This window comes from Carcharhinus amblyrhynchos, chromosome 5 (genome assembly GCF_965287045.1).
Source record: "Carcharhinus amblyrhynchos chromosome 5, sCarAmb.v2.hapA, whole genome shotgun sequence".
Taxonomy (NCBI): domain Eukaryota; kingdom Metazoa; phylum Chordata; class Chondrichthyes; order Carcharhiniformes; family Carcharhinidae; genus Carcharhinus; species Carcharhinus amblyrhynchos.
In genome coordinates, this window is record NC_137328.1 from 6428834 (window position 1) to 6453210 (window position 24377).

General features: G+C 47.2%; 1 protein-coding gene across 1 annotated transcript in view; it reads right to left on the reverse strand.

Moving 5' to 3' along the window:
* svep1 (sushi, von Willebrand factor type A, EGF and pentraxin domain containing 1) overlaps positions 1-24377 on the reverse strand; it is a 201119-nt gene that overhangs the window by 164628 nt on the left and 12114 nt on the right. The window contains exons 2-3 of the mRNA XM_080188416.1: positions 20711-20966; positions 14170-14346 (exon numbers count right to left, since the gene is read on the reverse strand). Of these exons, the coding sequence (XP_080044542.1) occupies positions 14170-14346; positions 20711-20966 (433 nt within the window). The remainder of the gene's footprint in view (positions 1-14169; positions 14347-20710; positions 20967-24377) is intronic.

Consider the following 24377-nt stretch of genomic DNA (forward strand, 5'->3'; position numbering starts at 1 on the left):
TTATCCGGCAGGATTACGCTGGGATTTTCCAGCCTTTCCCGCCTGTGGGATTTTTGGGTCCCACCTGAGACGATGCCCCTACACCCACCCCTCTGCGGGTTCCCTGACGGTGTGGCCAGTGAGCAACGCAAACATCCATTGACTTTGGCGGGACTGGAAGATCCCAATGGCTGCCTCCGCTGCTGGAAAACCTACCTCTCAGAAAATCACAGCCTTTGTTTCTGCCAATGCTCCACATTCTTTGTACCCCACAGACTGGCCAATCCACACTCCCACCCTTAACAATGTAAACACATACGTTGGATATATCTGTGCACTTGCTTAGAGAGTTACAAGACAATTTGTTTGAGGGGTTGCAGACAAAAGCATCTCAGAATCTATTGCCTGGGTCTCTGGATTACTGGTCCAGTGACATTCCCACTCTCCCCAAAATTCATTTGTGCTGATACTGCATGTTATTACAATGGTTATTAAGGAGTTACTTCACAACCATTCAGGCTATACACTGCATAGATACACGCACATAGAAACACATGTATGCACATGGACATGCATTCACTCACTTACACACACACATTTACTTCCACTGTAAACTTAAGCTCATGCGAACATCTCCTTCTATTGAAAGATCCTTATTCTTTGCTTTCAGATCCCTCCTTGGTCACATCACTTGTAACTTTTCTAATTGCCTCCAGTTCTACAAACCTTTGAGATCGCCACAATCTTCCAATTTGGCTCCTTGCAAGTTCTTGATTTTTATCTCTCCAGTAATGCCTGCCCTGTCTTCACAGAATCCTACAGTACGGAATCGAGTCTGCGCTGACAACAATCCCATCTAGGTCTTATCCCCGCAACTCCACGTATCCACCTCTCTAATTCCCCCCTGACACTTTCAACTTCAATAACTCCAGATGAATAAGGCGAATGCAAAGCAGTGGAAGAATGCGCAAATGCAACATGCGGAGTAAATATTGTACTAGATAACCACCCAACAAATCATATTCTACTCATGGCAAAAGTAGAGGGGAATGTAAGGATCGTGGATTTAACAACCAACTACGATGGAATGTGATGAGTTACTCCATTGGAGGTAGAGGATAACTCAACTAATGATGTGGTCAGACTCAGAAGTTACAATATAATGCTGTTTTCCTTTACCAACGTCTCTGTAATCTCCTGCATGTGCTACCCGATCTCTGAACTACTCCAATTCTGGCCTCATTGTCCATTCAAAGCTCTCACTGTCTCTAGCTTCCATTGTCACGCCAATGGCAGTTGTGCTTTCGATTCTCTGTTCCCTAAACTCTGAAATACCCTCCCTAAAAATTTCAACCTCTCTCCTAACCTGGCTCTTCCTCTTAGACACTGCCTGAATCCTACTCTTTGACCATGCTTTTGGTCCTAATCATTGCTTATGTGAACAGCATGCATGGGGGAGGTGATGGCCGAGTGGTATTATCGCATAGCTCTTAATCCAGAAACTCAGCTAATGTTCTGGGGATCTGGGTTCGAATCCCCTCACAGCAGATGGTGGAATTTGAATTCAATAAAAAAAAATCTGGAATTAAGAATCGATTGATGACCATGAACCAATTATAAATTGTTGGGGAAAAGCCCATCTGGTTCACTTATATCCTTTAGGGGAGGAAATCTGCCATTCTTACCCGGTCTGGCCTACATATGACTCCAGAGCCAGAGCAATGTGGTTGACTCTCAACTGCCCCTCAAAGGCCAGTAGGGGTGGGCAATAAATGCTGGCCAGTCAGCAACAGCCATGTCCTAAAAATGAATAATAATCAGTGTTGGGGCATTTCGGTACATTCAAGGTGCTATATAAACGCAGCTTCTCATTGTTGAGGCCAAGGAGCGCCTGAGCGGCAAAGCCACATCCAGGTTCTACAATCGGAGTTTTGAAATATTTTCATGCCATTCGGAACGTGGGCTGCCTTGTTTCACAACATTCCAGGAATCCAAGGCAAAGCGTACTATCCTGAAGTCTAAATGGATCGGGAACATCTGGCGGAAGTTGCACTGCAGTTTAATAGTTTTGTGGCCAGGGGCAAAAGGCAGGCAGTTTCAGTAAACGAGCTGAAGTAGAAGCACACAAACTAGGAGCCGTTAGGGAATAGAAAAATAATACTGCAGTCAAACATGGTGTGTAACCTTTTGAATGCTGGACCAACCCAAACCATGAACGTAAATAGCAGAGGTTTGTAGGGCTTTGCTTACCCAGCATCAGGCTAATGTCTCCTCAGCTTTTAGTATCATCCCCCAACTTGGGAACAAATAAAATTTAGCGCATGGGTTTAAACAGCAAGCATTCTGATTGTGAGAGATTCACGATAGAACACGCTCAGTTACTTGAGTGAAGCCTACTGTTACTTCCTAGATATCCACACCGCATTTGCTTCGGATAAGCCCTGGAGGCACGGTGGCACAGTGGTTAGCACTGCTGCCTCACAGCGCCAGGGATTTGGGTTCAATTCCCAGCTCGGGTCACTGTCTGTGTGGAGTTTGCATGTTCTCCCCATGTCTGCATGGGTTTCCTCCGGGTGCTCCGGTTTCCTCCCACAGATTAGGTGCATTGGCCATGTTAAACGGCCCTGTAGTGTCAGGGGGATTAGTAGGGTAAATTCATAAGGTTATGGGCATAGGGCCTGGGTGGGATTGTGGGCGGTGCAGACTCAGTGGGCCAAATGGCCTCCTTCTGCACTGTAGGATTCTATGACTGCAGTAATGTCAGACACCTAGTAATCTAAAGACCTAGGCTAATGCTCTGGGAGCACAGGTTCAAATCCCTGGTAGAATTTAAATTCAATTAATCTGGAATACAAAACTAGTCTCTACTGACCATGAAACTATCAATTGTCATCTAAAAAAACCCATTGGATTCACTAATGCTCTGTAAGGAAGAAAATGTGTCATCCATACCCGACCTGGTGGCACAGTGGTTAGCACTGCTGCCTCACAGCTCCAAGACCTGGGTTCAATTCCCAGCTTGGGTCACTATCTGTGTGGAGTGTGCATGTTCCCCCCATGTTTTATTGGGTTTCCTCCCAGTGCTCTAGTTCCCTCCACAGTCCAAAGATGTGTAGGTTAGGAGGATTGGCCATTGTAAATGCATGGGTAATGGGGACAGGGCAGGTGTGTGGACCTGGGTGGGATGCTCTTTCGGAGAATCGGTACGGATTCGATGGGTCAAGTGACCTCCTTCTGCACTGTACGATTCGATGATTCTGTGATATGCAGCCTACCAACAGAGGCAAAATTTACAAATCCTTTTGAATATGGGCAAGCGGTGGATTTAGCAGCTGGGCAGATATGGACAGAGGAACAGGAAGAGGCCTTTCAGCCCATTGAGCCTGTTCTACTGGTTCAATGACATCATTGGCTGATCTGTATCTTAACTCCAACCGCCCATCTTCATCCATCACCCTTCATACTCCTTGCCAAACAAAAAGCTTCCAATCTCGAGTTGACATTTTCAATTCAGTCCCAGGACAAAGCAGTCCATTTAATTTGCACTCCATTCACCAGCTTAAATGGTAAGACTAGCGGCGCAGTGGGTAGCCTGCTCTGGGGGTGCCCTGCCCTGGGGGTCCAGGTTAAAGTTTCACCCCTTGATGGTCAAGAAAGGTGCATTTGTAACACTACCAAATAGGTTGAGTATCAAACTTGCAAGTCCTTCCTCTGCACACAATGCTAGGTGGTTAAGAGTGGGAGAGGTTCCTGGGTCAACCGTGTGATGGAAAGAACATTGGAACCTCTGTTAGAATCCATAGTTCCAGACCACAACATGGATGTATCAGTGCATGTTGCCACGGCAACTCGGATTCAGTGAGAGAACCGCAGCACATCACCATTACCTTCTTAAACCGTTGCTCCCTCCAGTACTGATGCACAGTGGCAACATTGGCATGTCTGCTATGACTCTCCCCAACTTTTACAGATGCACCGTAGAAAGCATTCTTTCTGGTTGTAGTTCAGCTTGGAATGGCTCCTGCTCTGCCCAAGATCACAAGAAACTACAAAGGGTTATGAAAGAGGCCCAATCCATCACGCAAACCAGCCTCCCAGCCATTCACTCAGTCTACGCTTCCTGCTGCCTCGGCAAAGTAGCCAAGGACCCCACCACACACACTGGACATTCTCTCTTCCACTTTCTTCCATCGGGAAGAAGATACAAAAGTCCGAGGACAAGTTCAGACTGATTCAAGAACAGCTTCTTCCCTGTTGCTGTCAGACTTTTGAATGGACCTACCTCGCATTAAGTTGATCTTTCTCAACACCCTAGCTATGACTGTAATACTGCATTCTGCACTCTCTCCTTTCCTTCTCTATGAATGATATGGTTTGTCAGTAGTGCGTGCAAGAAACAATACTTTTCACTGTGGGCTAATACATGTGACAATAATAAATCAAAACAAGTCAAAAGATGTACTTCAGCAATGACAATTGCTCCCTTGACAGCACCTTCCAAACACGTAACACTCTATGAATGAAAGGATACATTCTCAAGTTAGCCCTATATTATGTTCTAGCAATGGGTTTCCTCCCACAGTCCAAAGATGTGTGGGTTAGGTTGATTGGCCATGCTGAGAAATTTCCCCTTAGTGTCCAGGAATGCGTAGGTTAGAGGGATGAGTAGGTATAATATGTAAGGATATGGGGGTAGGGCCTGGGTGGGATTGTGTTTGGTGCAGACTCGATGGGCTGAAGGGCCTCTTTCTGCACTGCATGGTTCTATGATTCTATCAATGTAATTCAGCCTTATCAGAAGTTAGGTATATTTCTTTATATTTTTGCAGTATGATTAAACTGGGCCGCGATATATTGATGCACCCTCTGGTGGCATGTGACCTCAGACTTTTGTATCTTTTTTCCGGCGGAAGAAGGTGGAACAGAGAATGTCCACGGGGTGCATGGGGTTCTTAATCATGCTGGCTGCTTTTCTGAGGCAGCGGGAAGTGTAGACAGAGTCAATGGATGGGAGGCTGGTTTGAACAGTGGACTGGGCTTTGTGGTCAGATGGTAACCAACACTCCTTGAATCTGGTTGATTGTTTAAATAGTATAGAGGGTGAATGCCTCTGATTCAATCTGTCTTCCAGTTTGAACACTTCAGTGGTTTGAGTTTCCTGATCATCGGGGAACTCTGACAGGTAAGTGGAGGTGGGGACTACTGTGTGAGAAAAGATATTTGCCTTTCCTGCACTGCGTGTGGGTGTAGAGGAAGTTCCCTCACAGGTTCACCAAGGAAACTTGCATCCTCTCCCCAAGATTGCTGACACCACCACTCAGATTAATGTGGCCCTGGAATGGATCAGCAAACTAATGAGGTAAAAGAGGAAACATGCCATGTACAAATCCTCCAAAGGGAGGGAGAGTGGGGACGAGGGGGTGCTCATTGAAATGGGTACAACAATTCCTGGTGTTCCGGGAGAAGCTTTCCGTAACCAGTAGGCACCACTGAGGTTGGAATGCACCATCAGCCCCAAGAACAACACTTTAATTTGATACATTTCTGTGGATATGGCTCTTTGGGCTAAAGAGATCAAGGGATACCAGGGCGGGGGGGGGTCGGTAGAGGGAGCGGGGGAGGGGATCAGGATATTGAATTTGATGATCAGCCATGATCATAATGAATGGAGGAGTAGGCTTGACGGCCGACTCATAGAATCCCTACAGTGCAGAAGAAGGCCATTTGGACTATCGAGCCTGTGCCAACAACAATCTCACCCAGGCCTTATCCCCTGCTAGTCTTCCTGACGCTAACAGGCAACTTAGCGTGGCCAATCAACCTAACCCACACATCTTTCGGACTGTGGTAGGAAACCGGAGCACCTGGAGGAAACCCACGCAGACACGGGGAGAATGTGCAGTCTCTGCACAGACAGCCAGCCAAGGCTGGAATTGAACCTGGATCCCTGAGTCTGTGAGGCAGCAGTGCTGACCTCTGTGCCACCATTGTCTACTCCTGCCTCTATTTTCTAAGTTTCAATGTTTCTTTTAAGATTTCTTCTGTAACAGCATCCTGTTAAAAGGCTGCCAATTTAATTCGTTTATTCGTTAACTGGGTTAGTTTCTTTCTGTTCATATGCAAATGAGAGATTCTGAGATGACACCTTTAAGGGGCCGTCAGTTTGTTTAATTAATTAATTTACTAATTGGTCTATTTCACTGGTGTACTCAAAAGTGTATAAGGAGAGACTGGTAACACTTTGGGATAGTAAATAGGATGCAGGTTTCAGTAACACTGCATTCTGTAAATAAACATAATATCAAAGGAAAGATTAGTGTCTTGTTTAGTACTTCACCGACTGGCTAGGGATAGGAATGATGTGGAGATGCTGGCGTTGGACTGGGGTAAACACAGTAAGAAGTCTCACAACAGCAGGTTAAAGTCTAACAGTTTATTTAATAGTAAACCCACAAGCTTTCATAGAACTTAGAACATTACATCACAGTACAGGCCCTTCGGCCCTCGATGTTGTGCCGACCGGTGGAACCAATCTAATGACCCCCTAACCTAAACTATTCCAATGTTATCCATATGTCTATCCACTGACCATATGAACGCCCTTAAAGTTGGTGAGTCCACAACTGCTGCAGGCAGGGCATTCCATGCCCTTACTACCCTCTGAGTAAAGAACCTATCTCTGACATCCGTCCTATAATTATCACCCCCTCAATTTAAAGCTATGTCCCCTCATGTTAGCCATCACCAGCCGAGGAAAAAGGCTCTCACTATCCACCCTATCTAACCCTCTGATGATCTTGTATGCCTCAATTAGGCCACCTCTTAACCTTCTTCTCTCTAACGAAAATAACCTCAAGTCCCTCAGCCTTTCCTCATAAGACCTCCCCACCATACCAGGCAACATCCTGGTGAACCTCCTCTGCACCCTTTCCAATGCCTCCACGTCCTTCTTATAATGCGGCAACCAGAACTGTACGCAATACTCCAAGTGCGGCCGCACCAGAGTTTTGTACAGTTCCACACACCTGACGAAGGAACAGAGTTTCCGAAAGTTTGTGGGTTTACTATCAAATAAACTGGTTGGACTTTAACCTGGTGTAGTGAGACTTCTTACTAGGGATAGGAATAACAGCAGTGAGTTCGACATTCCCAGCGCTGTTTGAGTAAGGAAGTTTCTTCTGAATTCCCGACTGGATTTCTGATGACATTGATAGAAGCTTTTATCAAGCGAACTGGAGTGGAATGAGGGGACACGGGTTCAAACTCGAGGAGAGGATGTTTAGCAAGTTCATAGAAACATTACAGTGCAGAAGCATCAAGTTTGCACCAACACTCTCCAGTAGAACATTTTACCTGAACCTCATCCTCATAAGCTCACGCATCCGTGCCACTAATTCCCCTAACCTGCACATCTTGGAACACTAAGGGGCAATTTAGCATAGCCAATGCCCCTAACCTACACATTTTTGGACATTAGGGGCAATTTAGCATGGCCAATCAACGTGCCCTGCACATGTTTGGACTGCGGAAGGAAACTGGAGCACCCGAAGGAAACCCACACAGACATGGGGAGAACATGCAGACTCCACACAGACCACAGACCTAAGGCCAGAATCGAACCCTGGTCCCTGGCGCTGGGAGGCAGCAATGCCAACAGATTACAGTTCTGTGAAGCACCTTGAGAGGTTTGACAATGTTAAAGACTCTGTATAAATCTAAGTTGTTCACCTTTCAGGTTGAAACTTGGAATGTGCATCTTGAGTTGCAGGCTTTGGATTGTCTCCAGAATTGCACAGAAGTGTAACCATTCTGAAAAGTACTTTTCATTTTTGGAATCAGCCCCGAATACCGTAGTGGCTGGCTTTATTGAGGGCAAAGGCATTTCTTTCATTAGAACATGAGTAGCAGGAGCAGGGGTGGGCCGTACAGCCCCTGAGTGCAAATTGAGAGTGGTGAATGGACAAGACAGATGGAAATTATAAACAGCAGGAATGTCTCCATGTAGGAAATGGTTCAGTAATCTAGACCAAAAGACTTTTAGCTCCCAGGCATTATCCCTCTGAAGCAGCCTCTTATTGAATGTTAGATTCCGGGACCGCACCATAATTACAAATTCTAACAGTGAAAGTCCCCAGTCAGTGGATTAATAACTCACAGACATGTCAATATAATGACCTGGGAATGATCCCTCTTGATCCTTTCGTGACCCACAGAGATTTGGCCTCATTTTGAAGCTAGCAATCAGCAGGAGGTCCAGTAAATATTAAGACTTTCGCTCCTTCACACTCCTCACAACAGCTCGGCAGATGTTCAAATTTGTACGTCAAGCTCGGCACAGCCGAGTCAAGACACGACCCCAAAGCGCGCGTCAAACCGTGCCCTGTACGTCAGCAGAATGTGAAATCCTGGTATTCTCCTCCCGTTCACGCCCCACTGCTGCTGGATGGAGAATAGGGCGGGCTACCAAACCTCCGTTCACTGCAGCGGGACCGGGGAGACCTGCCAGCGAGGCCGGCCGGAGAATCCCAACCATCGTCACGTCGCCACGGAAACACCAACACGGGTCGGCGTCTGGGTCGGGGCCGATTGTGTCGCTGGGACAGTTTGCGGGTTGGGGGTGGGGTGGCAGAGCTTTAGGGTGCTGGAGGTGGTAACCCTAATGCTCAGGATCCAAAGAAAATTGGGTGAGGGGAAGGACAACTGTCAGAGTTGAGTTGAGCGCCTGTCCATCTGGCCTGAGCGAGGCTGGACAGTGCTGGCAGTGGGTGGGGGGGGGGGGGGGGGGGGGTGGTGGTGGGGGGTTGTGATGAATTCAGCCAGGCTAATGAGGTTGGCTTGCTAGAGTATGAACTACCTGATCAGTCTTGCCTATGGCCTGAAAATGCCTGATCTCGTCAGCTAAGCAGACTCAGGCCTGGTTAGTACTTGGATGGCCATGAGAATGCCAGGTGCAGTAAGCTTCTGTTTTAAGTTTCCTTTGTGATTAATTTTTGGTTTGGGCCGTTCCCTCTCCTTTAGGGGAGCTGCCCCTTTTATTTTGTCCTTCGGTTAATTTGAGTTTGTTTATTATGTTGGCACCTTAAAAGAGATGCCTGATGAGTCCTAATTCATGGTTAGATCAGGGAGCCTCACGCTCCCTTATTTAAAGCAGGTGTGTCAGACTCCCAGCCTGCATTCAGCAGCAAGCAACTGGAGAGCTGGCTGTGTATGGTGTAAATAAAGTAACTTGGTGATGGGAGTTTCACCCGAGTCGAGTTATTGCGGGGGGGTGGGGGGGGGGGGGGGTGCGGGGGCAAAGGGTCAATAAAAGTGGGGGCAGGGGGAGAGCAGGGCGGATGAGAAGGAGCAGTTTAGAGGGGGAGACTTAAGACTGTGATCCCCCCTCCCCGAAAGAACAGAGATTCTATCCTTTTAAACAGGGAATAAAGATCTCACATTGAAAGCAGATAGACAAACCAAATGATTGGCAACAAAAATGCACCCTCAGAGAACAAGTGGCTAGGAGTTGTTCCAGTTACGATGATCCTGTACAGTACGGATGTGGAGATGCCAGTGTTACTGCCTTTACAGTACGACGGACATTCCCACCGCGCATCATCCATCTCCAGGATCAGTTTCAGGTGGATTCACTGCGAATTCTTGAATTTTCACCAAGTCCCAGTGCAGCCCAGGGTGTCCTGATAACCATCATTAGGACAGATGTCTGCCGTCCCACCAGGCATATACCTCAAGTCAAATTCCACCCCCAGCTGATTCAGTAAACCGCTTTCTCAGTGAATGCTCTGCTCCGAGGATTTTATTTCTCTCCTCAGTGACTGGGGAGATTCATTATTTTGCAAACGATCAGAGCAAACCAAGCAGGGAGATTTATATCATGGCTTCCCCACAGTACAGTTACATCTGACAAATAGTAAAAATGCCTCTAGAATCAGTGCTGATGTCCCAGTTTTACACGCAGCGTTATAAATAAATTTTGTGTCAGGCTGTGTGTTCAAACTCTAACTCAATTGCATTATTAATGATATTTTGGACATCATTCTTTATGAAATACTCATAGCACCCCACGCACCCCGGATGTTCTCTCTTACACTTTCTTCCGTCGGGAAAAAGATACGTACCAACCAACTCAAGAACAACTTCTTCCCTGCTGCTGTCAGACTTTTGAATGGAATTTGCTTGCGCTAAGTTGTTCTTTCTCTACGCCCTAGCTATGACTGTAACACTGCATTCTGCACTCTCTCCTTTGTCTATGAACAGTGTCCTTTGTCTGTATAACGCGCAAGAAACAACCCCTTTCACTGTACACTAATGATATGACAAAATAAAACCAAATCAAACAAGCCAGTATTGCAGGGATTACCTGGTGAATTGTTCAGGTTTTGGTTGTATCTGGGGGCTTTTGAGTGAAAACTTTACAAAAGTTCTATCTATTTGCCCAGGTGCAGTTTTTACCTTCTCTGAACGGATGATATATTGTGACCTGTCTGAAGGCTGTAAATCAGCCACGTTTTAGTGCCTCAGTAATTGATCTCTTTTACTCTGCTCCATACGCACATCAAGCATTAGCTTCTGATTGATGCATAAAGAGAGGCAGAGGACTTGCATTTATATAGCGCCTTTTTCAACCACCAGGTGACTCAAAGTGCTTTACAGCCGATGGAGTCCTTTAAAGTGCAGTCACTTGTTGTGATGTAGGAACATGGCAGCCACTACCCGCACGTACAAACAGCAGTGTGATAATGAGCAGGTTATCTGTTTTTGTGATGATGACTGAAGGGTAACTGGGGGTGGCACGGTGGCACAGTGGTTAGCATTGCTGTCTCACAGTGCCAGGGACCCGGGTTCGATTCCCGGCTTGGGTCACTGTCTGTTTGAAGTCTGCACATTCTCCCCGTGTCTGCATGGGTTTCCTCCGGGTGTTCCAGTTTCCTCCTACAGTCTAAAAATGCGCGGGTTAGGTGGATTGGCTAAGCTAAATTTCCCCTTCGTGTCAGGGGGACTAGCTAGGATAAATGCTTGGGTTTATGGGGGTAGGGCCTGGCTGGGATTGGCAGACTCGATGGGCCAAAGGGCCTCCTTCTGCACTGCAGGGATTCTAAGATTCTGTGATTCTTCTTCTATGATAATTATTGACCAGGACACCAGGGTCAACTCCCCTCCCACCACCCCACCACCCCACCTCCGCACCCAACCACAACACCACCACTCCCTGACCAACCCCTGCACAACCAACTCTAATTCAAAGTAGTGCTGCAATATTTTTCTTTTACCCAAACAGTTAGGTGGGACGTTTTAATATTCATTTGTAAAAACAGCACCTTTAACGATGCAGCACTCCCTCAGCAGTGCATCGGAGAGTCAGCTGTGCTCAAGTCCTGGAGTGGGACTTGAACCCACAACCTTGGCGGCACAGTGATTAGCACTGCTGCCTCTCAGCGCTTAAGGACCCAGGTTTGAATCCCAGCTTGGGTCATTGCCTGTGCGGAGTCTGCATGTTCTCCCCGTGTCTGCATGGGTAGGAGGAAATAGCGAGGCATCTTGAGGGGAGTTGCTTGATAGAGCAGATGCAGCACGGTTTAGTTAAGGGGAAGTCGTGTCTGACAAATTTACTGGAGTTCTATGAGGATGTGTCTAGGGCGGTGGATAGAGGAGAGCCGGTGGATGTGGTCTTTCTTGATTTTCAGAAGGCGTTTGACAAGGTACCTCACAAGAGGTTATTACAGAAGGTCAGGGGGCATGGAGTTGGGGGTAGGGTGTTAGCGTGGATAGAGGACTGGTTGTCAGATGGGAGGCAGAGAGTGGGGGTCAGTGGGTGCTATTCGGATTGGCGGTTGGTGACTAGTGGAGTGCCTCGGGTCGGTGCTGCGGCTTCAGCTATTTACCATTTATATAGATGATCTGGAGGAGGGAACCGAGTGTATGGTGTCGAAATTTGCTGATGACACCAAGATTGGTGGAACGGCAAATTGCGCGGAGGGTGTGGAGAGTCTGCAGAAGGATCTAGATAGGCTGGGCGAATGGGCCAGGAAATGGCAAATGGAATTTAATGTTGGCAAGTGCGAGGTGGTCCACTTTGGTAGGAATAATGGTAGGAAGGATTATTACTTACGTGGAGAAAAACTGCAGTAGGCGACGGTGCAGAGGGACCTCGGGGTCCTTGTGCATGAGTCGCAAAAACCCAGCTTGCAGGTGCAGCAGGTGGTCAGGAAGGCAAATGGGATGCTGGCCTTCATAGCGAGGGGGATTGAATATAAAAGTAGGGAGGTCTTGCTGCGGCTATATAGGGCATTGGTGAGACCGCAGCTGGAGTACTGTGTGCAGTTTTGGGCGCCGCACTTACGCAAGGATATTTTGGCCTTGGAGGGAGTGCAGAGGAGGTTTACTAGGCTGATACCGGAGTTGAGGGGGTTGAGCTATGAGGAGAGGCTGAATAAACTAGGCTTGTACTCATTAGAGTTTAGAAGAATGAGGGGAGATCTCATTGAGACGTATAAGATGATGAATGGGATGGATAGGATAGAGGTGGAAAGACTCTTCCCGCTCAGAAAGGACAGTAGGACTAGGGGGCACAGCCTCAAGATAAAGGGGGGGCGGTTTAGAACGGAGTTGAGGAAGAACTTCTTCACTCAAAGGGTGGTGAATCTCTGGAATTCTCTGCCCGTTGAAGTGGTGGAGGCTACCTCGCTAAATATTTTTAAGACGCGGGTTGATGGGTTTTTGATAAGAGAGGGGATTAAGGGTTATGGGGAGAGGGCGGGAATGTGGAACTGAGACACGACAGATCAGCCATGATGTTATTGAATGGCGGGGCAGGCTCGAAGGGCTAGATGGCCTACTCCTGCTCCTATTTCTTATGTTCTTATGTTCTTCCTCCCACAGTCCAAAGATGTGTGGGTTAGGTTGATTGGCCATGCTAAATTGCCACTAGTGTCAGGTGGATTAGAAGGGTAGATATGTCGGGCTATGGGGTTAGGGTGAGATTGTGGTCAGTGCAGACTCGATGGGCTGAATGGCCTCTTTCTGCACTGTTGGGTTTCTATGATTCTACTACCAATTTTGTGAAATGACCAATTATGGGGGAGGGAAAGGACGGAGATCAGCCTACAGCTCTTGGTGGTGACGGCATCTCAACCAAACTTCTCCGACTTTCAGGGAATTTACAACTTCTCAATGAAAATCGACGTTCTCAACCATGGAACACGGCGATGTAACATGAGGTAAGACTTCTCCCAAACAGCTGGCTGATGCAACGCTGAGGAACTGGTGGAAGCAACACGCTAATGAACAATTCACTAAGACATCATTAAAAGGTTGCAACATGCCATTCGACCAGATGGGGCTATCACACGGCATGGAGTTGGATGACATCACTCAACCATCAGAGAGCACCCAAGGGTGCAACACCATTAGCATTTCACTGTTTTTAATCAGATATTAAAAAGATAGAAATCAGTGATTTACTGTTTCCCAGAGCGTATGGAATTTTAAAATCTATTTGTCTACAGCCTTCAGGAGAATTGATGCTGATCTCCGGAGGTGCCTCAAAGTAAGAGTAAAACACTGCGGATACTGGAATGTGAAAGAACAGAAAATGCTGGAAAATCTCAGCAGGTCTAACACTGTCCGTGGAGAGACAATAGAGCCAATGTTACCCTCTCCACAGGTGCTGTACACCCACTGATTCCTTCACTGACTTGTGTTTTTAACCTGCGTAAATTTAAACTCTGGTTGATTCTCCAAGGAAAAATCAAAGTTAAGTTTAAAGTGAAGTATATTTATTACTCACAAGCAGGCTTACATTAACACTGCAGTGAAGTTACTGTGAAAATCCCCTAGTCGCCACACTCTGGCACCTGTTCGTGTACACTGAGGGAGAATTTAGTATGACCAATGTGCCTAATCAGCATGTCTTTGGGGTGTGGGATGAAATCGGAGCGCCCGGAGGAAACCCACACAGACATGGGGAGAATGTGCAAACTCCACAGAGACAGTGGCCCAAGCTGGGAATCGATCCCGAGTCCCTGATGCTATGAGACAGCCGTGCTAACAACTGTGCTGCCCTTTTCTGAAGCATGGTGAAATGATTAATTCCACTCGCTGAATTAAAAAGGTCACAGTTTTACAATCGGTGCGGACGTTCTCCCCCGGCAGTGGCAGTGACCGCCATCCCGAGGACACAGACGTTCCTACCTGTACATTCATGCTGCAGTCCCTTCCCGTAGTAGCCTTTCTCACAGATGCACTCATACTGGCCCGTGTTGGTGCCACACTTGCAGCTCGCCATCTCATCACAACAGTCCTGGCCCAGCCCACAGAGGAACGAACAGCGACCTCGGTCTTCCTGGATGTAGTCGCCAGAGGGAAGATCTGTAAAGAAGGAACAGCGCACATCATTTCCACAGCTGGAAAGAATCCAATCGGCATCATTTGTTCCAACTGGTTTTCATTGAATCTACAGTGCAGAAGGAGGCCACTTGGCCCATCGAACCTGCACCGACAGCAATCCCAGCCAGGTCCTGTCCTATCCCCATAAACCCACCTCTCCTCTATCCCCATAACCTCACACATTTCCCCTCCTAATCCCCTTGATATGAAGGGGCAATTTATCACGGCCAATCAACCTAACCCGCACATCTTTAAACTGTGGGAGGAAACTGGAGCACCCAGAGGAAACCCACGCAGACACGGGGAGAACGTGCAAACTCCACACTGACCGTCACCTGAGGCCAGAATTGAACCCAGGCCCCTGGTGCTGTGAGGCAGCAATGCTAACCACTGAGCAACTGTGTCCACCCTGAAGAGATCTTCCGGTAGCTCTTTCATACTCTCAGTGACCCTAAACTCTGCTGACCCTGAATGGTCTCTCTCTGACCTTGAATGATCTCTCTCTGACCCTGAATGGTCTCTCTCTGACCTTGAATGATCTCTCTCTGACCTTGAATGGTCTCTCTCTGACCCTGAATGGTCTCTCTCTGACCCTGAATGGCCTCTCTCTGACCCTGAATGGCCTCTCTCTGACCTTGAATGATCTCTCTCTGACCTTGAATGATCTCTCTCTGACCCTGAATGGTCTCTGTCTGACCCTGAATGGCCTCTCCCTGACCTTGAATGGTCTCTCTCTGACCCTGAATGGTCTCTCTCTGACCTTGAATGATCTCTCTCTGACCTTGAATGGCCTCTCCCTGACCTTGAATGGTCTCTCTTGCTCTGGGGCTGAGTGCAAAATGTGACATTCCCTCGCCTTGGCTCAATGGCTGGCACTCTGACCTCTGAGTCACGTATTGCTGTGGATTCCAATTCCGCTTTGGAAACTTGAGCACAAAATCGAGGATAGTCTGCCTGTAGAACAGAGGGAGTGCTGCAGAGTCAGACGTGCTCTCAGATGTACTGTTAGGACATTCTCTATTCTCTCAATCAGGATGTAACTGCTCCCCCCCACCCCCCCACCCCCTGCTCAAGACCTCTATAAGATCATGCCTAAGCCCCCTATGCTCCAGAGAAAAAAGTCCCAGTCTATCCAGCCTCTCCTTATAACTCAAACTGTCAAGTCTTGATAGCATCCTAGTAAATCTCTTCTGCACTGTTTCTAGTTTAATAATATCGTTTCTATAATAGGGTGACCAGAACAGTATTCCAAGTGTGGCCTTACCAATGTCTTATACAACTTCAACAAGACATCCCAATTCCTGTATTCAATGTTCTGACTGATGAAACCAAGTATGCCGAATACTTTCTTCACCACTCTGTCCACCTGTGATTCCACATTCAAGGAGCCCTTGATCTCTTTGTTCTATTACTCTCCCCAATGCCTTACCATTCACTGAGTAAGTTCTGCCCTGATTCAATCTGGAGTTATCTGTACAAAGTCATTAACCCATTTAAATACAGCTTGATGTTTACAATGTATACCTCCCAGTGTCCTCAGCTACTGTGGAGGAACATTATTCATTATTGCTGAAAAGAAATACCGTCATAGCTTTTCTTCTTGCAATGAGCAGGATAGATACAAGAATACCAAATTTCCAAGGGAGAAATTTGGTGTTCTTGTGATTTGTCCTGAGAAGTTCAAGATGAAAAACTTTGACAGCACGTCTCTTTTTTCAACAATACTGAGATTCTCTGTATAATTAATTGTAACAGAAATGAGCAGTGAGGATTTATTTAAAAAAAGATGGCAGAAAGATTGTGAATTGCGTTTGTGGATATATTATACCAAGACTGTTTTTTTGGTAGAAGTTACGATGTGTTAAACTGCCGTTGTACTTCCAGGTATCTTGGTGCTTTAACTGTTACCAAAGGCATCCCCAGTTGGGAAATTAATGTTTGAATGGGAAAACTATGTTCCTGAGGATATATGACATAGTCAACAGATGGGGAAAAAACCTGGTACAAACACTTGGCAAGAAGAAACAGTAGTTTTTTTTCTGCTTTGTTGAAGTGGGGCTTGAAGCTGTAATGTTCTGACCTGAGACTGGAATTGCTAAACCTTGAGCCTGGTCAAAAATGATAGATGTTAAGGTGCATCTTAAAGGAGGAGAGAGGCAGAGAGATTTAGAGGGGGGGGAGTTCCAGAGCTTTGGGCCCGGACAACTGGAGAAAATTAAAATCAGCGACTGGTGAGAGGCCAGAATGGGAGAATTGGAGTTTTTGGATGGTATGTGGAGACGGAGGGGCTCGGAGATGGAGACGGAGCAGGTGGGCACTTCTTGGGCGCAAGAGAAGGTCTGTCAGTATGAATCAGGCGTACTTATTTACGTATGTGACGATGGGGAACTGGTGCTGGAAAAAGCAGCAACACAGCATTCAAAACATGACACGGTGCCGCAGTGGTTGGCACTGCTGCCTCACAGCGCCAGGGACCTGGGTTTGACTCCAGCCTTGGATGACTGTGCGGAGTCTGCACATTCTCCCCATATCTGTGTGGGTTTCCTCCAGGTGCTCTGATTTCCTCCTACACTCCAAAGATGTGCGGGTCAGGTTGATTGGCCGTGCTAAATTGACCCTTAGTATCAGGGGGGGCTATCAGAGTGAATGCATGGGATTTATGGGGATGGGGCCTGGGTAGGATTGTTGTCAGTGCAGACTCAATGGGCCGAATGGCCACCTTCAGCACCGTCGGGAGTCTATGAAAACAAAAGTGGCTGGTCTACCAAGGTGCAAGTCTGGTTTTCCTGGTCCCTCACAGAGCAGATACCCATAACGGTGCCGTAGATGTAGTGGGGGCGCCTCTTTAATGCTAATGAGCCTCTGCCTGTCCCAGGGCTTGGGGTCGAACCAGCCTGAAATTCTATCCAATGGCAAGAATCATTGCCCCGCTGTTTCTCGAGGCGGGTGCGCCATCCTCTGGTAGAATGGAAAATAGTAGCTGTCACTGTCACAGCATCACTCACTCGTTTCAATACTCCAGAACAGAGGACTGAGGGTAAGGCTACCCTGGCTCTGTGAGCCTGCTCTGCCATCTGACATAGTAGAAGGAGGGGAGGTGGTGTCATATCGGGAATGTCACTGCACTAGTAATCCAGAGACCCAGGATAGCTCTCTGGGCCATGGGTTCAAATCCCAACCGTGGGAGCTGGTGGATTTTAAATTCCATTAATAAATCTGGAATTGAGAGCTAGTCTCGGTGATGGTGACCATGAAACCATCGTTGATTGTCGTAAAAACCCGTCCGGTTCACTAATGTCCTTTAGGGAAGGAAATCTGCCATCCTTACCCGGTCTGGCCTACATGTGACTCCAGAGCCACAGCAATGTGGTTGAGTCTCTGAAATGACCCAACAAAGACACTCAGTTCAAGAGCAGTTAGAGACGCGTAGCTAGTGCTGGCCTTAGCAAAGACAACCATATCTCATAAGAAAGAGAAAAGAAAACATGCTGGCAACTTGAGGATTTTATCATTATATTCACAAATTTACAAGAGGGACACAGAAATATGAAACCTAATCCTCTCCATCTAATTATTTCAGCATATTCGAATCATAGAATCCCTACAGTGCAGGAGGAGGCCATTCAGCCCACCAAGTCTGCACTGACTCTCCAACAGAGCATCCTACCTCTGCCCTGTCCCCGTAGCCCTGTATATTTGCCCCACTAATCAACACATCTTGGGGCAATTTAGCATGGTCCATCCACCTAACCTGCACATCTTTGGAGTGTGGGAGGAAACTGGAATAAATCCACACAGACACGGGGAGAATGTGCAAATTCCACACAGAAAGTCACCTGAGGCCGGAATTGAACCCGGGTCTCTGGTGCTGTGAGGCAGCCGTGCTAACCACTGTGCCACCATGCCGCCTAAGCAATGTACGGGTGTCTACGTTACGTGTCCTCTCATGCTTTACTCTCCATAAACTGGAGGTCATCTAAAATTCTGCCAACATCCTTTCTCGTACCAGACACCATTCCCCTATCACCTCTGTCCTCGTTGACCTGCATTGGTTCCTGGCTAAACAATACCTCGATTTTAAAATTGTTATCTTTGTTTTCAAATCCCCCCATGGCCTTCACACCTCCCAATCTCCCACAATCCTCTGAGATATCGCGTCTCTAATCCTGGCCACTCCAGCGCCCCTGATTTTCATCACTACACCCATCGGTGGCCGTGCTACAACGGCCAAGACCCCCGGCTCTGGAATTCTCTCCCTCTCCACCTCGCTACCTTGTTTTCTCCCCTTTAAGATGCTTTCTTCAAGTTAGGTCTTTGTCTAAGCTTTTGGTCACCTGCACTAATAGTTCCTCACAAATCTCAAACTCTGCTTTTCAGGGTTTTGATGAATTTTTTTTAGCGTGGATAGAGGATTGGTTGTTAAATAGGAGGCAGAGAGTGGGGATCAACGGGTGCTATTCGGATTGGCGGATGGTGACTAGTGGAGTGCCCCAGGGGTCGGTGCTGGGGCCTCAGCTTTTTACCATTTATATAGATGATCTGGAGGAGGGAACCGAGTGTAGAGTGTCGAAATTTGCTGATGACACCAAGATTGGGGGAACGGCAAATTGTGCGGAGGGTGTGGAGAGTCTGCAGAAGGATCTAGATAGGCTGGGCGAATGGGCCAGGAAATGGCAAATGGAATTTAATGTTGGCAAGTGTGAGGTGGTCCACTTTGGTAGGAAAAATGGTAGGAAGGACTATTACTTACGAGGCGAAAAACTGCAGCAGGCGACGGTGCAGAGGGACCTCGGGGTCCTTGTGCATGAGTCGCAAAAACCCAGCTTGCAGGTGCAGCAGGTGGTCAGGAAGGCGAATGGGATGCTGGCCTTCATAGCGAAGGGGATTGAATATAAAAGTAGGGAGGTCTTGCTGCAGCTGTATAGGGCATTGGTGAGGCCGCAACTGGAGTACTGTGTGCATTTTTGGGCGCCGCACCTGCGCAAAGATATTTTGGCCTTGGAGGGAGTGCAGAGGAGGTTTACTAGGCTGATACCAGAGTTGAAGGGGTTGAGCTATGAGGAGAGGCTGAATAAACTGGGCTTGTACTCGTTAGAGTTTAGAAGAATGAGAGGAGATCTCATTGAGACGTATAAGATGATGAATGGGATGGATAGGATAGAGGTGGAAAGACTCTTCCCGCTCAAAAAAGACAATAGGACTAGGGGGCACAGCCTCAAGATAAAAGGGGGGTGGTTTAGAACGGAGTTGAGGAGGAACTTCTTCACTCAAAGGGTGGTGAATCTCTGGAATTCTCTGCCCGTTGAAGTGGTGGAGGCTGCCTCGCTAAATATTTTTAAGACGCGGGTTGATGGGTTTTTGATAAGAGAGGGGAATAAGGGTTATGGGGAGAGGGCGGGAAAGTGGAACTGAGCAGCGACAGATCAGCCATGATCTTATTGAATGGCGGGGCAGGCTCGAAGGGCTGGATGGCCTACTCCTGCTCCTATTTCTTATGTTCTTATGTTCTTATGAATTGAATTGGAACGTTTTATTACACTCGAGGAGCTATATAAATGCAAGTTGTTGTTGTAGTGCAAGAGTCTTATTTAGCATACGGAAAAGAGAAAGACGGTCGCCATGACTGTCGGACGTCTCAAATTTCTTTGCAGCCAACAAGAAAGTCAGTCTGTACACAGCAAGCTCCCACAAACAGCAATGTGACGATAAGTAGATAATGTGTGCTTAGTGATGTTGGTCGCGAGATAAACATTGGCCAGGGCACTCAGAGAGTTTCCCTGCTCTGCTTCACAATAGTGGCCGTGGGATTAATTACCTCAACATAAGAGGGCAGCTGAGATCTCAATTTAATGTCTCACTCAAAAAAGACAGCACCTCCGACAGTGCAGCTGTCCCTCAGTACTGCAGTGTCAGCCTGGGTTACATGCTCAGATCTCTGGAGTGGGACTTTAACCCCAATCTTCCTTGAATCGGAGGTGTGACTGGCACCTACTGTTTTAGAGTTTATTTGTTAGTGTCACAAGTAGACTTACATTAACATTACATTGCAGCGCTGCTCCTAACCTGATGAAGGGGCAGCGCTCCAAAAGCTCGAGATACCAAATAAACCTGTTGGACTTTAACCTGGTGTTGTGAGACTTCTTACAGGGAATGGGTGAGGTGAACGGTGTAGGTGGGAAAATTAGGCAAGAGATAGGAACAGGGGGTTGGAGAGAGGTGAAGAGGGTGGGAAGGAGGGTCATATGAAGCACTAGTATAGACCAGTTGGGCTGAATGGCCTGATTCCATGCTGTGGACTGGATGTTAATCTGTGTGGTGCTGGACCACGGACCGCGCAGGTTCCTACCTTCATGGAGTGCCCTCCGGGCCAAAGCTTCAAACTCGGCGAAGCTGTGCAAGATGTAGCAGTGTTCCTCCTTGGGGTGCGACGCCATGTCCTGCAGCTCCCGGATATTGCCCTGCCATATCCCCAGCGTAAAGATCTCCACCCCCAGGTCCCGCAGGGAGGCGGCGATCGGGCGCGGGTCCCCGCCGTTTGAGTAACCGTCGGTGATGAGGAAGACCACTTTGGTGGAGTTGGCGCGTGAACGTCGCAGGATTTGCTGGCGGGGAGAAGAGCGAGTGTGTTACTGGAGTAGATCAGCCCTCAGAATTTCCTCAGAATCGCTCTCCAGGCTACCACAGTTTGGCCGGAAACGCCCCGGAGGAACCAATCCCACAATTCCAGCAATACAACAGAATGGTAGCCATGAGAGGGAGATGCCACCTCTTTAACCTGTGATTACCCCTCTCTCCACCCACACTGTCTGTACTTGTAAAGACTCGATTACCTGTAAAGACTCGCATTCCAACCATTCTTCACACTCTAATTTGCAGTTGAGTCTGTGTCTATATATGCCCTCTTTGTGAAACTTACCTCTTCACTTACCTGTCGAAGGAGCAGCGCTCCGAAAGCTCGTGATTCCAAATAAACCTGTTGGACTTTACCCTGGTGTTGTGAGACTACTTACTGTGCAACGGAATGGGATCAGTTCCCAACAATTTCCCTGCGGCGGATTCTCATCCAAAACTCTCACCCTGCCGAAAACGTGAGCAGCCACAGCTGGAATCTTCAATGTTTATCTCAGACACCTTTGTTTCCATTCACAAATAACAACACCACAGTTTAGATCAGGGATGTTAAAGGAAGGGGACTAGGAACAGCCTGATTGTGACAGGAAAGGGAAGCGAGCAGGAGAGCGGGAATAGGATTTGAAAAAGTACCAGGAGGATTAGACTGGGAATTGTGTTAAAGGTTCTGAGGATTAAGCAGGAGATTTGGATTAAACTGGGTTGATCCGAAGAAAAATGCCAACACCTTCTCAATGGGCCAAATGGCCTGTTTCTGGGCCAGAATATTTTACGACTTCACAATTTGATCTCTGAAATGATCACTTGTCACCTGGTTAGGCAAAGCTTTTGTTTCTTTGGTAGTTGTGAACCCAGTTAGTCTGGTCTGTGGGGGAGTAGGGGGGGGTTTGGATGAGTTTCATGGGTGAGATTCTTCTAAAGGTTCCAGGACAGCTACTGGGACGGAGGAAGGGGAGGGGGTCTGGAAAGGAGGAACAAGCAAGGGAATGTTGGCGGGCCTGCAAGGATGAGAGAAAGTTACAGAGATAAATCCGCATTGTCTGTATGGAGTTTGCACGTTCTCCTCGCGTCTGCATTGGTTTCCTCCAGGTGCTCCGGTTTCCTCCCACAGTCCAAAGATGTGCAGGTTAGGTTGGCTGGCCATGCTAAATTACCCTTAGTGTTAGGAGGACTAGCAGAGTAAGTAAGTAGGGTTATGGGAATAGGGCCTGGGTGGGATTGTGGTCGGTGCGGACTCGATGGGCCGAATGGCCTCCTTCTGCACTGTAAGGGTTCAATGGATTCACCCTGAGGAAGAATTTGAGAAAGGAGGAGACAACTGGTTCACACGTTGGAATTGGTGCGGAGAAATTTTCGGAGAACTCCAGAGATGGTCAGATGGAAGTGTGTGTGTGTGGGAATAGGATTTAATTTCCATTTTCATTTAGTCTTAAAGTTCTCCCCTGCTGAACATCATTCCCAAACTGGTCAGAAATTCTTTCATATATTACACTGATCCCCAGGGTTTTGAGGCAATGCCTTGAATGAGTCGTAGCTTTAGTATTTATCAGCTAGGTTTTACGTAGCTTGATTATTGACTTAAAGTAATAGGAGCTTAACTGTTCCCATTGCTTGTAGGCCTGCTTATCACCAGTTTGCCTCTCAGTCTTGTTGTAAGCCAAACGATTCCTGGTCACTAAAATTCAACTTCTCTTTGGGGGAGAAAGGATCCCTTAAGTATTTTTGTAATTCGATTGTTTATTTACCAGCCCGCAGTGCTGTCCATCAGTGGTACAACTCATGCCACTAGCCGTTGGCTTTCTCAATCAGTCATTGAGTCAGGAAGTGGTGTTGTAAGGTTTCTGTCGTTGCGATTGACAGAGTTAGCCCTTTGACTGTAAACAAGACCACATTTTCCAAATACTGGACTCAGAAACAAGAGTCCCAAATGTTTTTGAGAATGAGATGCAGCGGGAGAACAATGTTTGGTATGCTGTGAAGACTAATGCCTGATAATAAATCAGAGAGGTTTAACGATGCGGTTTTAAATCATTCTAAATGGCTATCAGCCCATGCCTCCAAAGCTGGGCAAATTAAATTCTGCACAAGTGTTATTGCTACATATTACACAAGAAAGCGGAAAGATTTTAAGTTGATGTGGAGCTTAAGGACTGGTTTTTTGTGATTATATTTACTCCAAAGCGCAGAAAGTGGCCATCTGCTTCATGGTTCCTGTGTGAGAGGGCTACCCAAATTAAACTTTTTTTTTAAAAGTTTATTTATTAACGTCCCGCAAGCAGGCTTACGTTAACACTGTAATGAAGTTACTGTGAAAATCCCCTAGTCACTCCGGCGCCTGTCCGGGCACACGGAGGGAGGATTTAGCACGGCCAATGCACCCTAATCAGCGCTGGATAAAAGCAAATTACTGCAGATGCTGGAAACTGAAACCTACAGAGAAAATGCTGGAAAATCTCAGCAGGTCTGGCAGCGCCTGTAAGGAGACAAAAGAGCTGACGTTTCGAGTCCAGACCACCCTCTGTTTGGAACGTCAAGCCGGGTGAACACGGGGTTTAATTGTTCCTCAGTTTCCTTTGTGTTAGTACGCTGTCCAGCTCAGTGAGCTGAGTGTTGTAGCTCTCAGCAATCTGTGATCCATCTCAGTGAGATATCGATTAGCCCCGTTATTTTCCAGCCAAGCTCCTGATCTCGACCTGACTATCACTGCAGTGATCCAAGCGTAGGTCCTTCCCAAAGAGGAGAGAGAGCAAATTGGATGAACTCTTGACTCCCCGTGTCCTTTTCTTGCAAATTGTGGAGCAACATTAATGGTCTTTGATTAAGCTCAGTGAATAAGTGATGAATTCTGTGTCCTTGCCACATGTTTTGATGAGGTGGGTGTTGAGATAATCTATTAATTTGATGTTGAATTTTATTGATGGTCTCTGTGTTTCTGTAAGGATTCAGAATGCCAAGATTCTTATTCTCGTACACACTAAGTTCTGTAACTACATTCCGACTGTCCATGTCAAACCCCACTGGTCCTCTATCTGCTTCTCCCTTCTTCAAAGCTTTCCATCTTTTCCTGTCTCCAAGACTAGCTCTATCCATAAGATCTTCCATATAGCCTCCTGGCCAGTGAAGCGAGCTGATTTACCACCTCATATTCCCACCGCTTCCTCACTGATAGTTTCTCTCTCAGCCAATCTTTTTCCCACCTCATCGATTTAAGGACCTTTCAGTTCAGCTAATCTTCCTACCTTTTCCCTTTCTCCAATTGAAACATAGAGTATGCACTTTGTGCCCATTCATCGGGAATGGAGGGAGGCTGGATCTCACTGCCACAGGGTGGGATTGAGGCTAGCATTGATGGGCAAGATGGTGGCATTGTGATACTGTCAGTT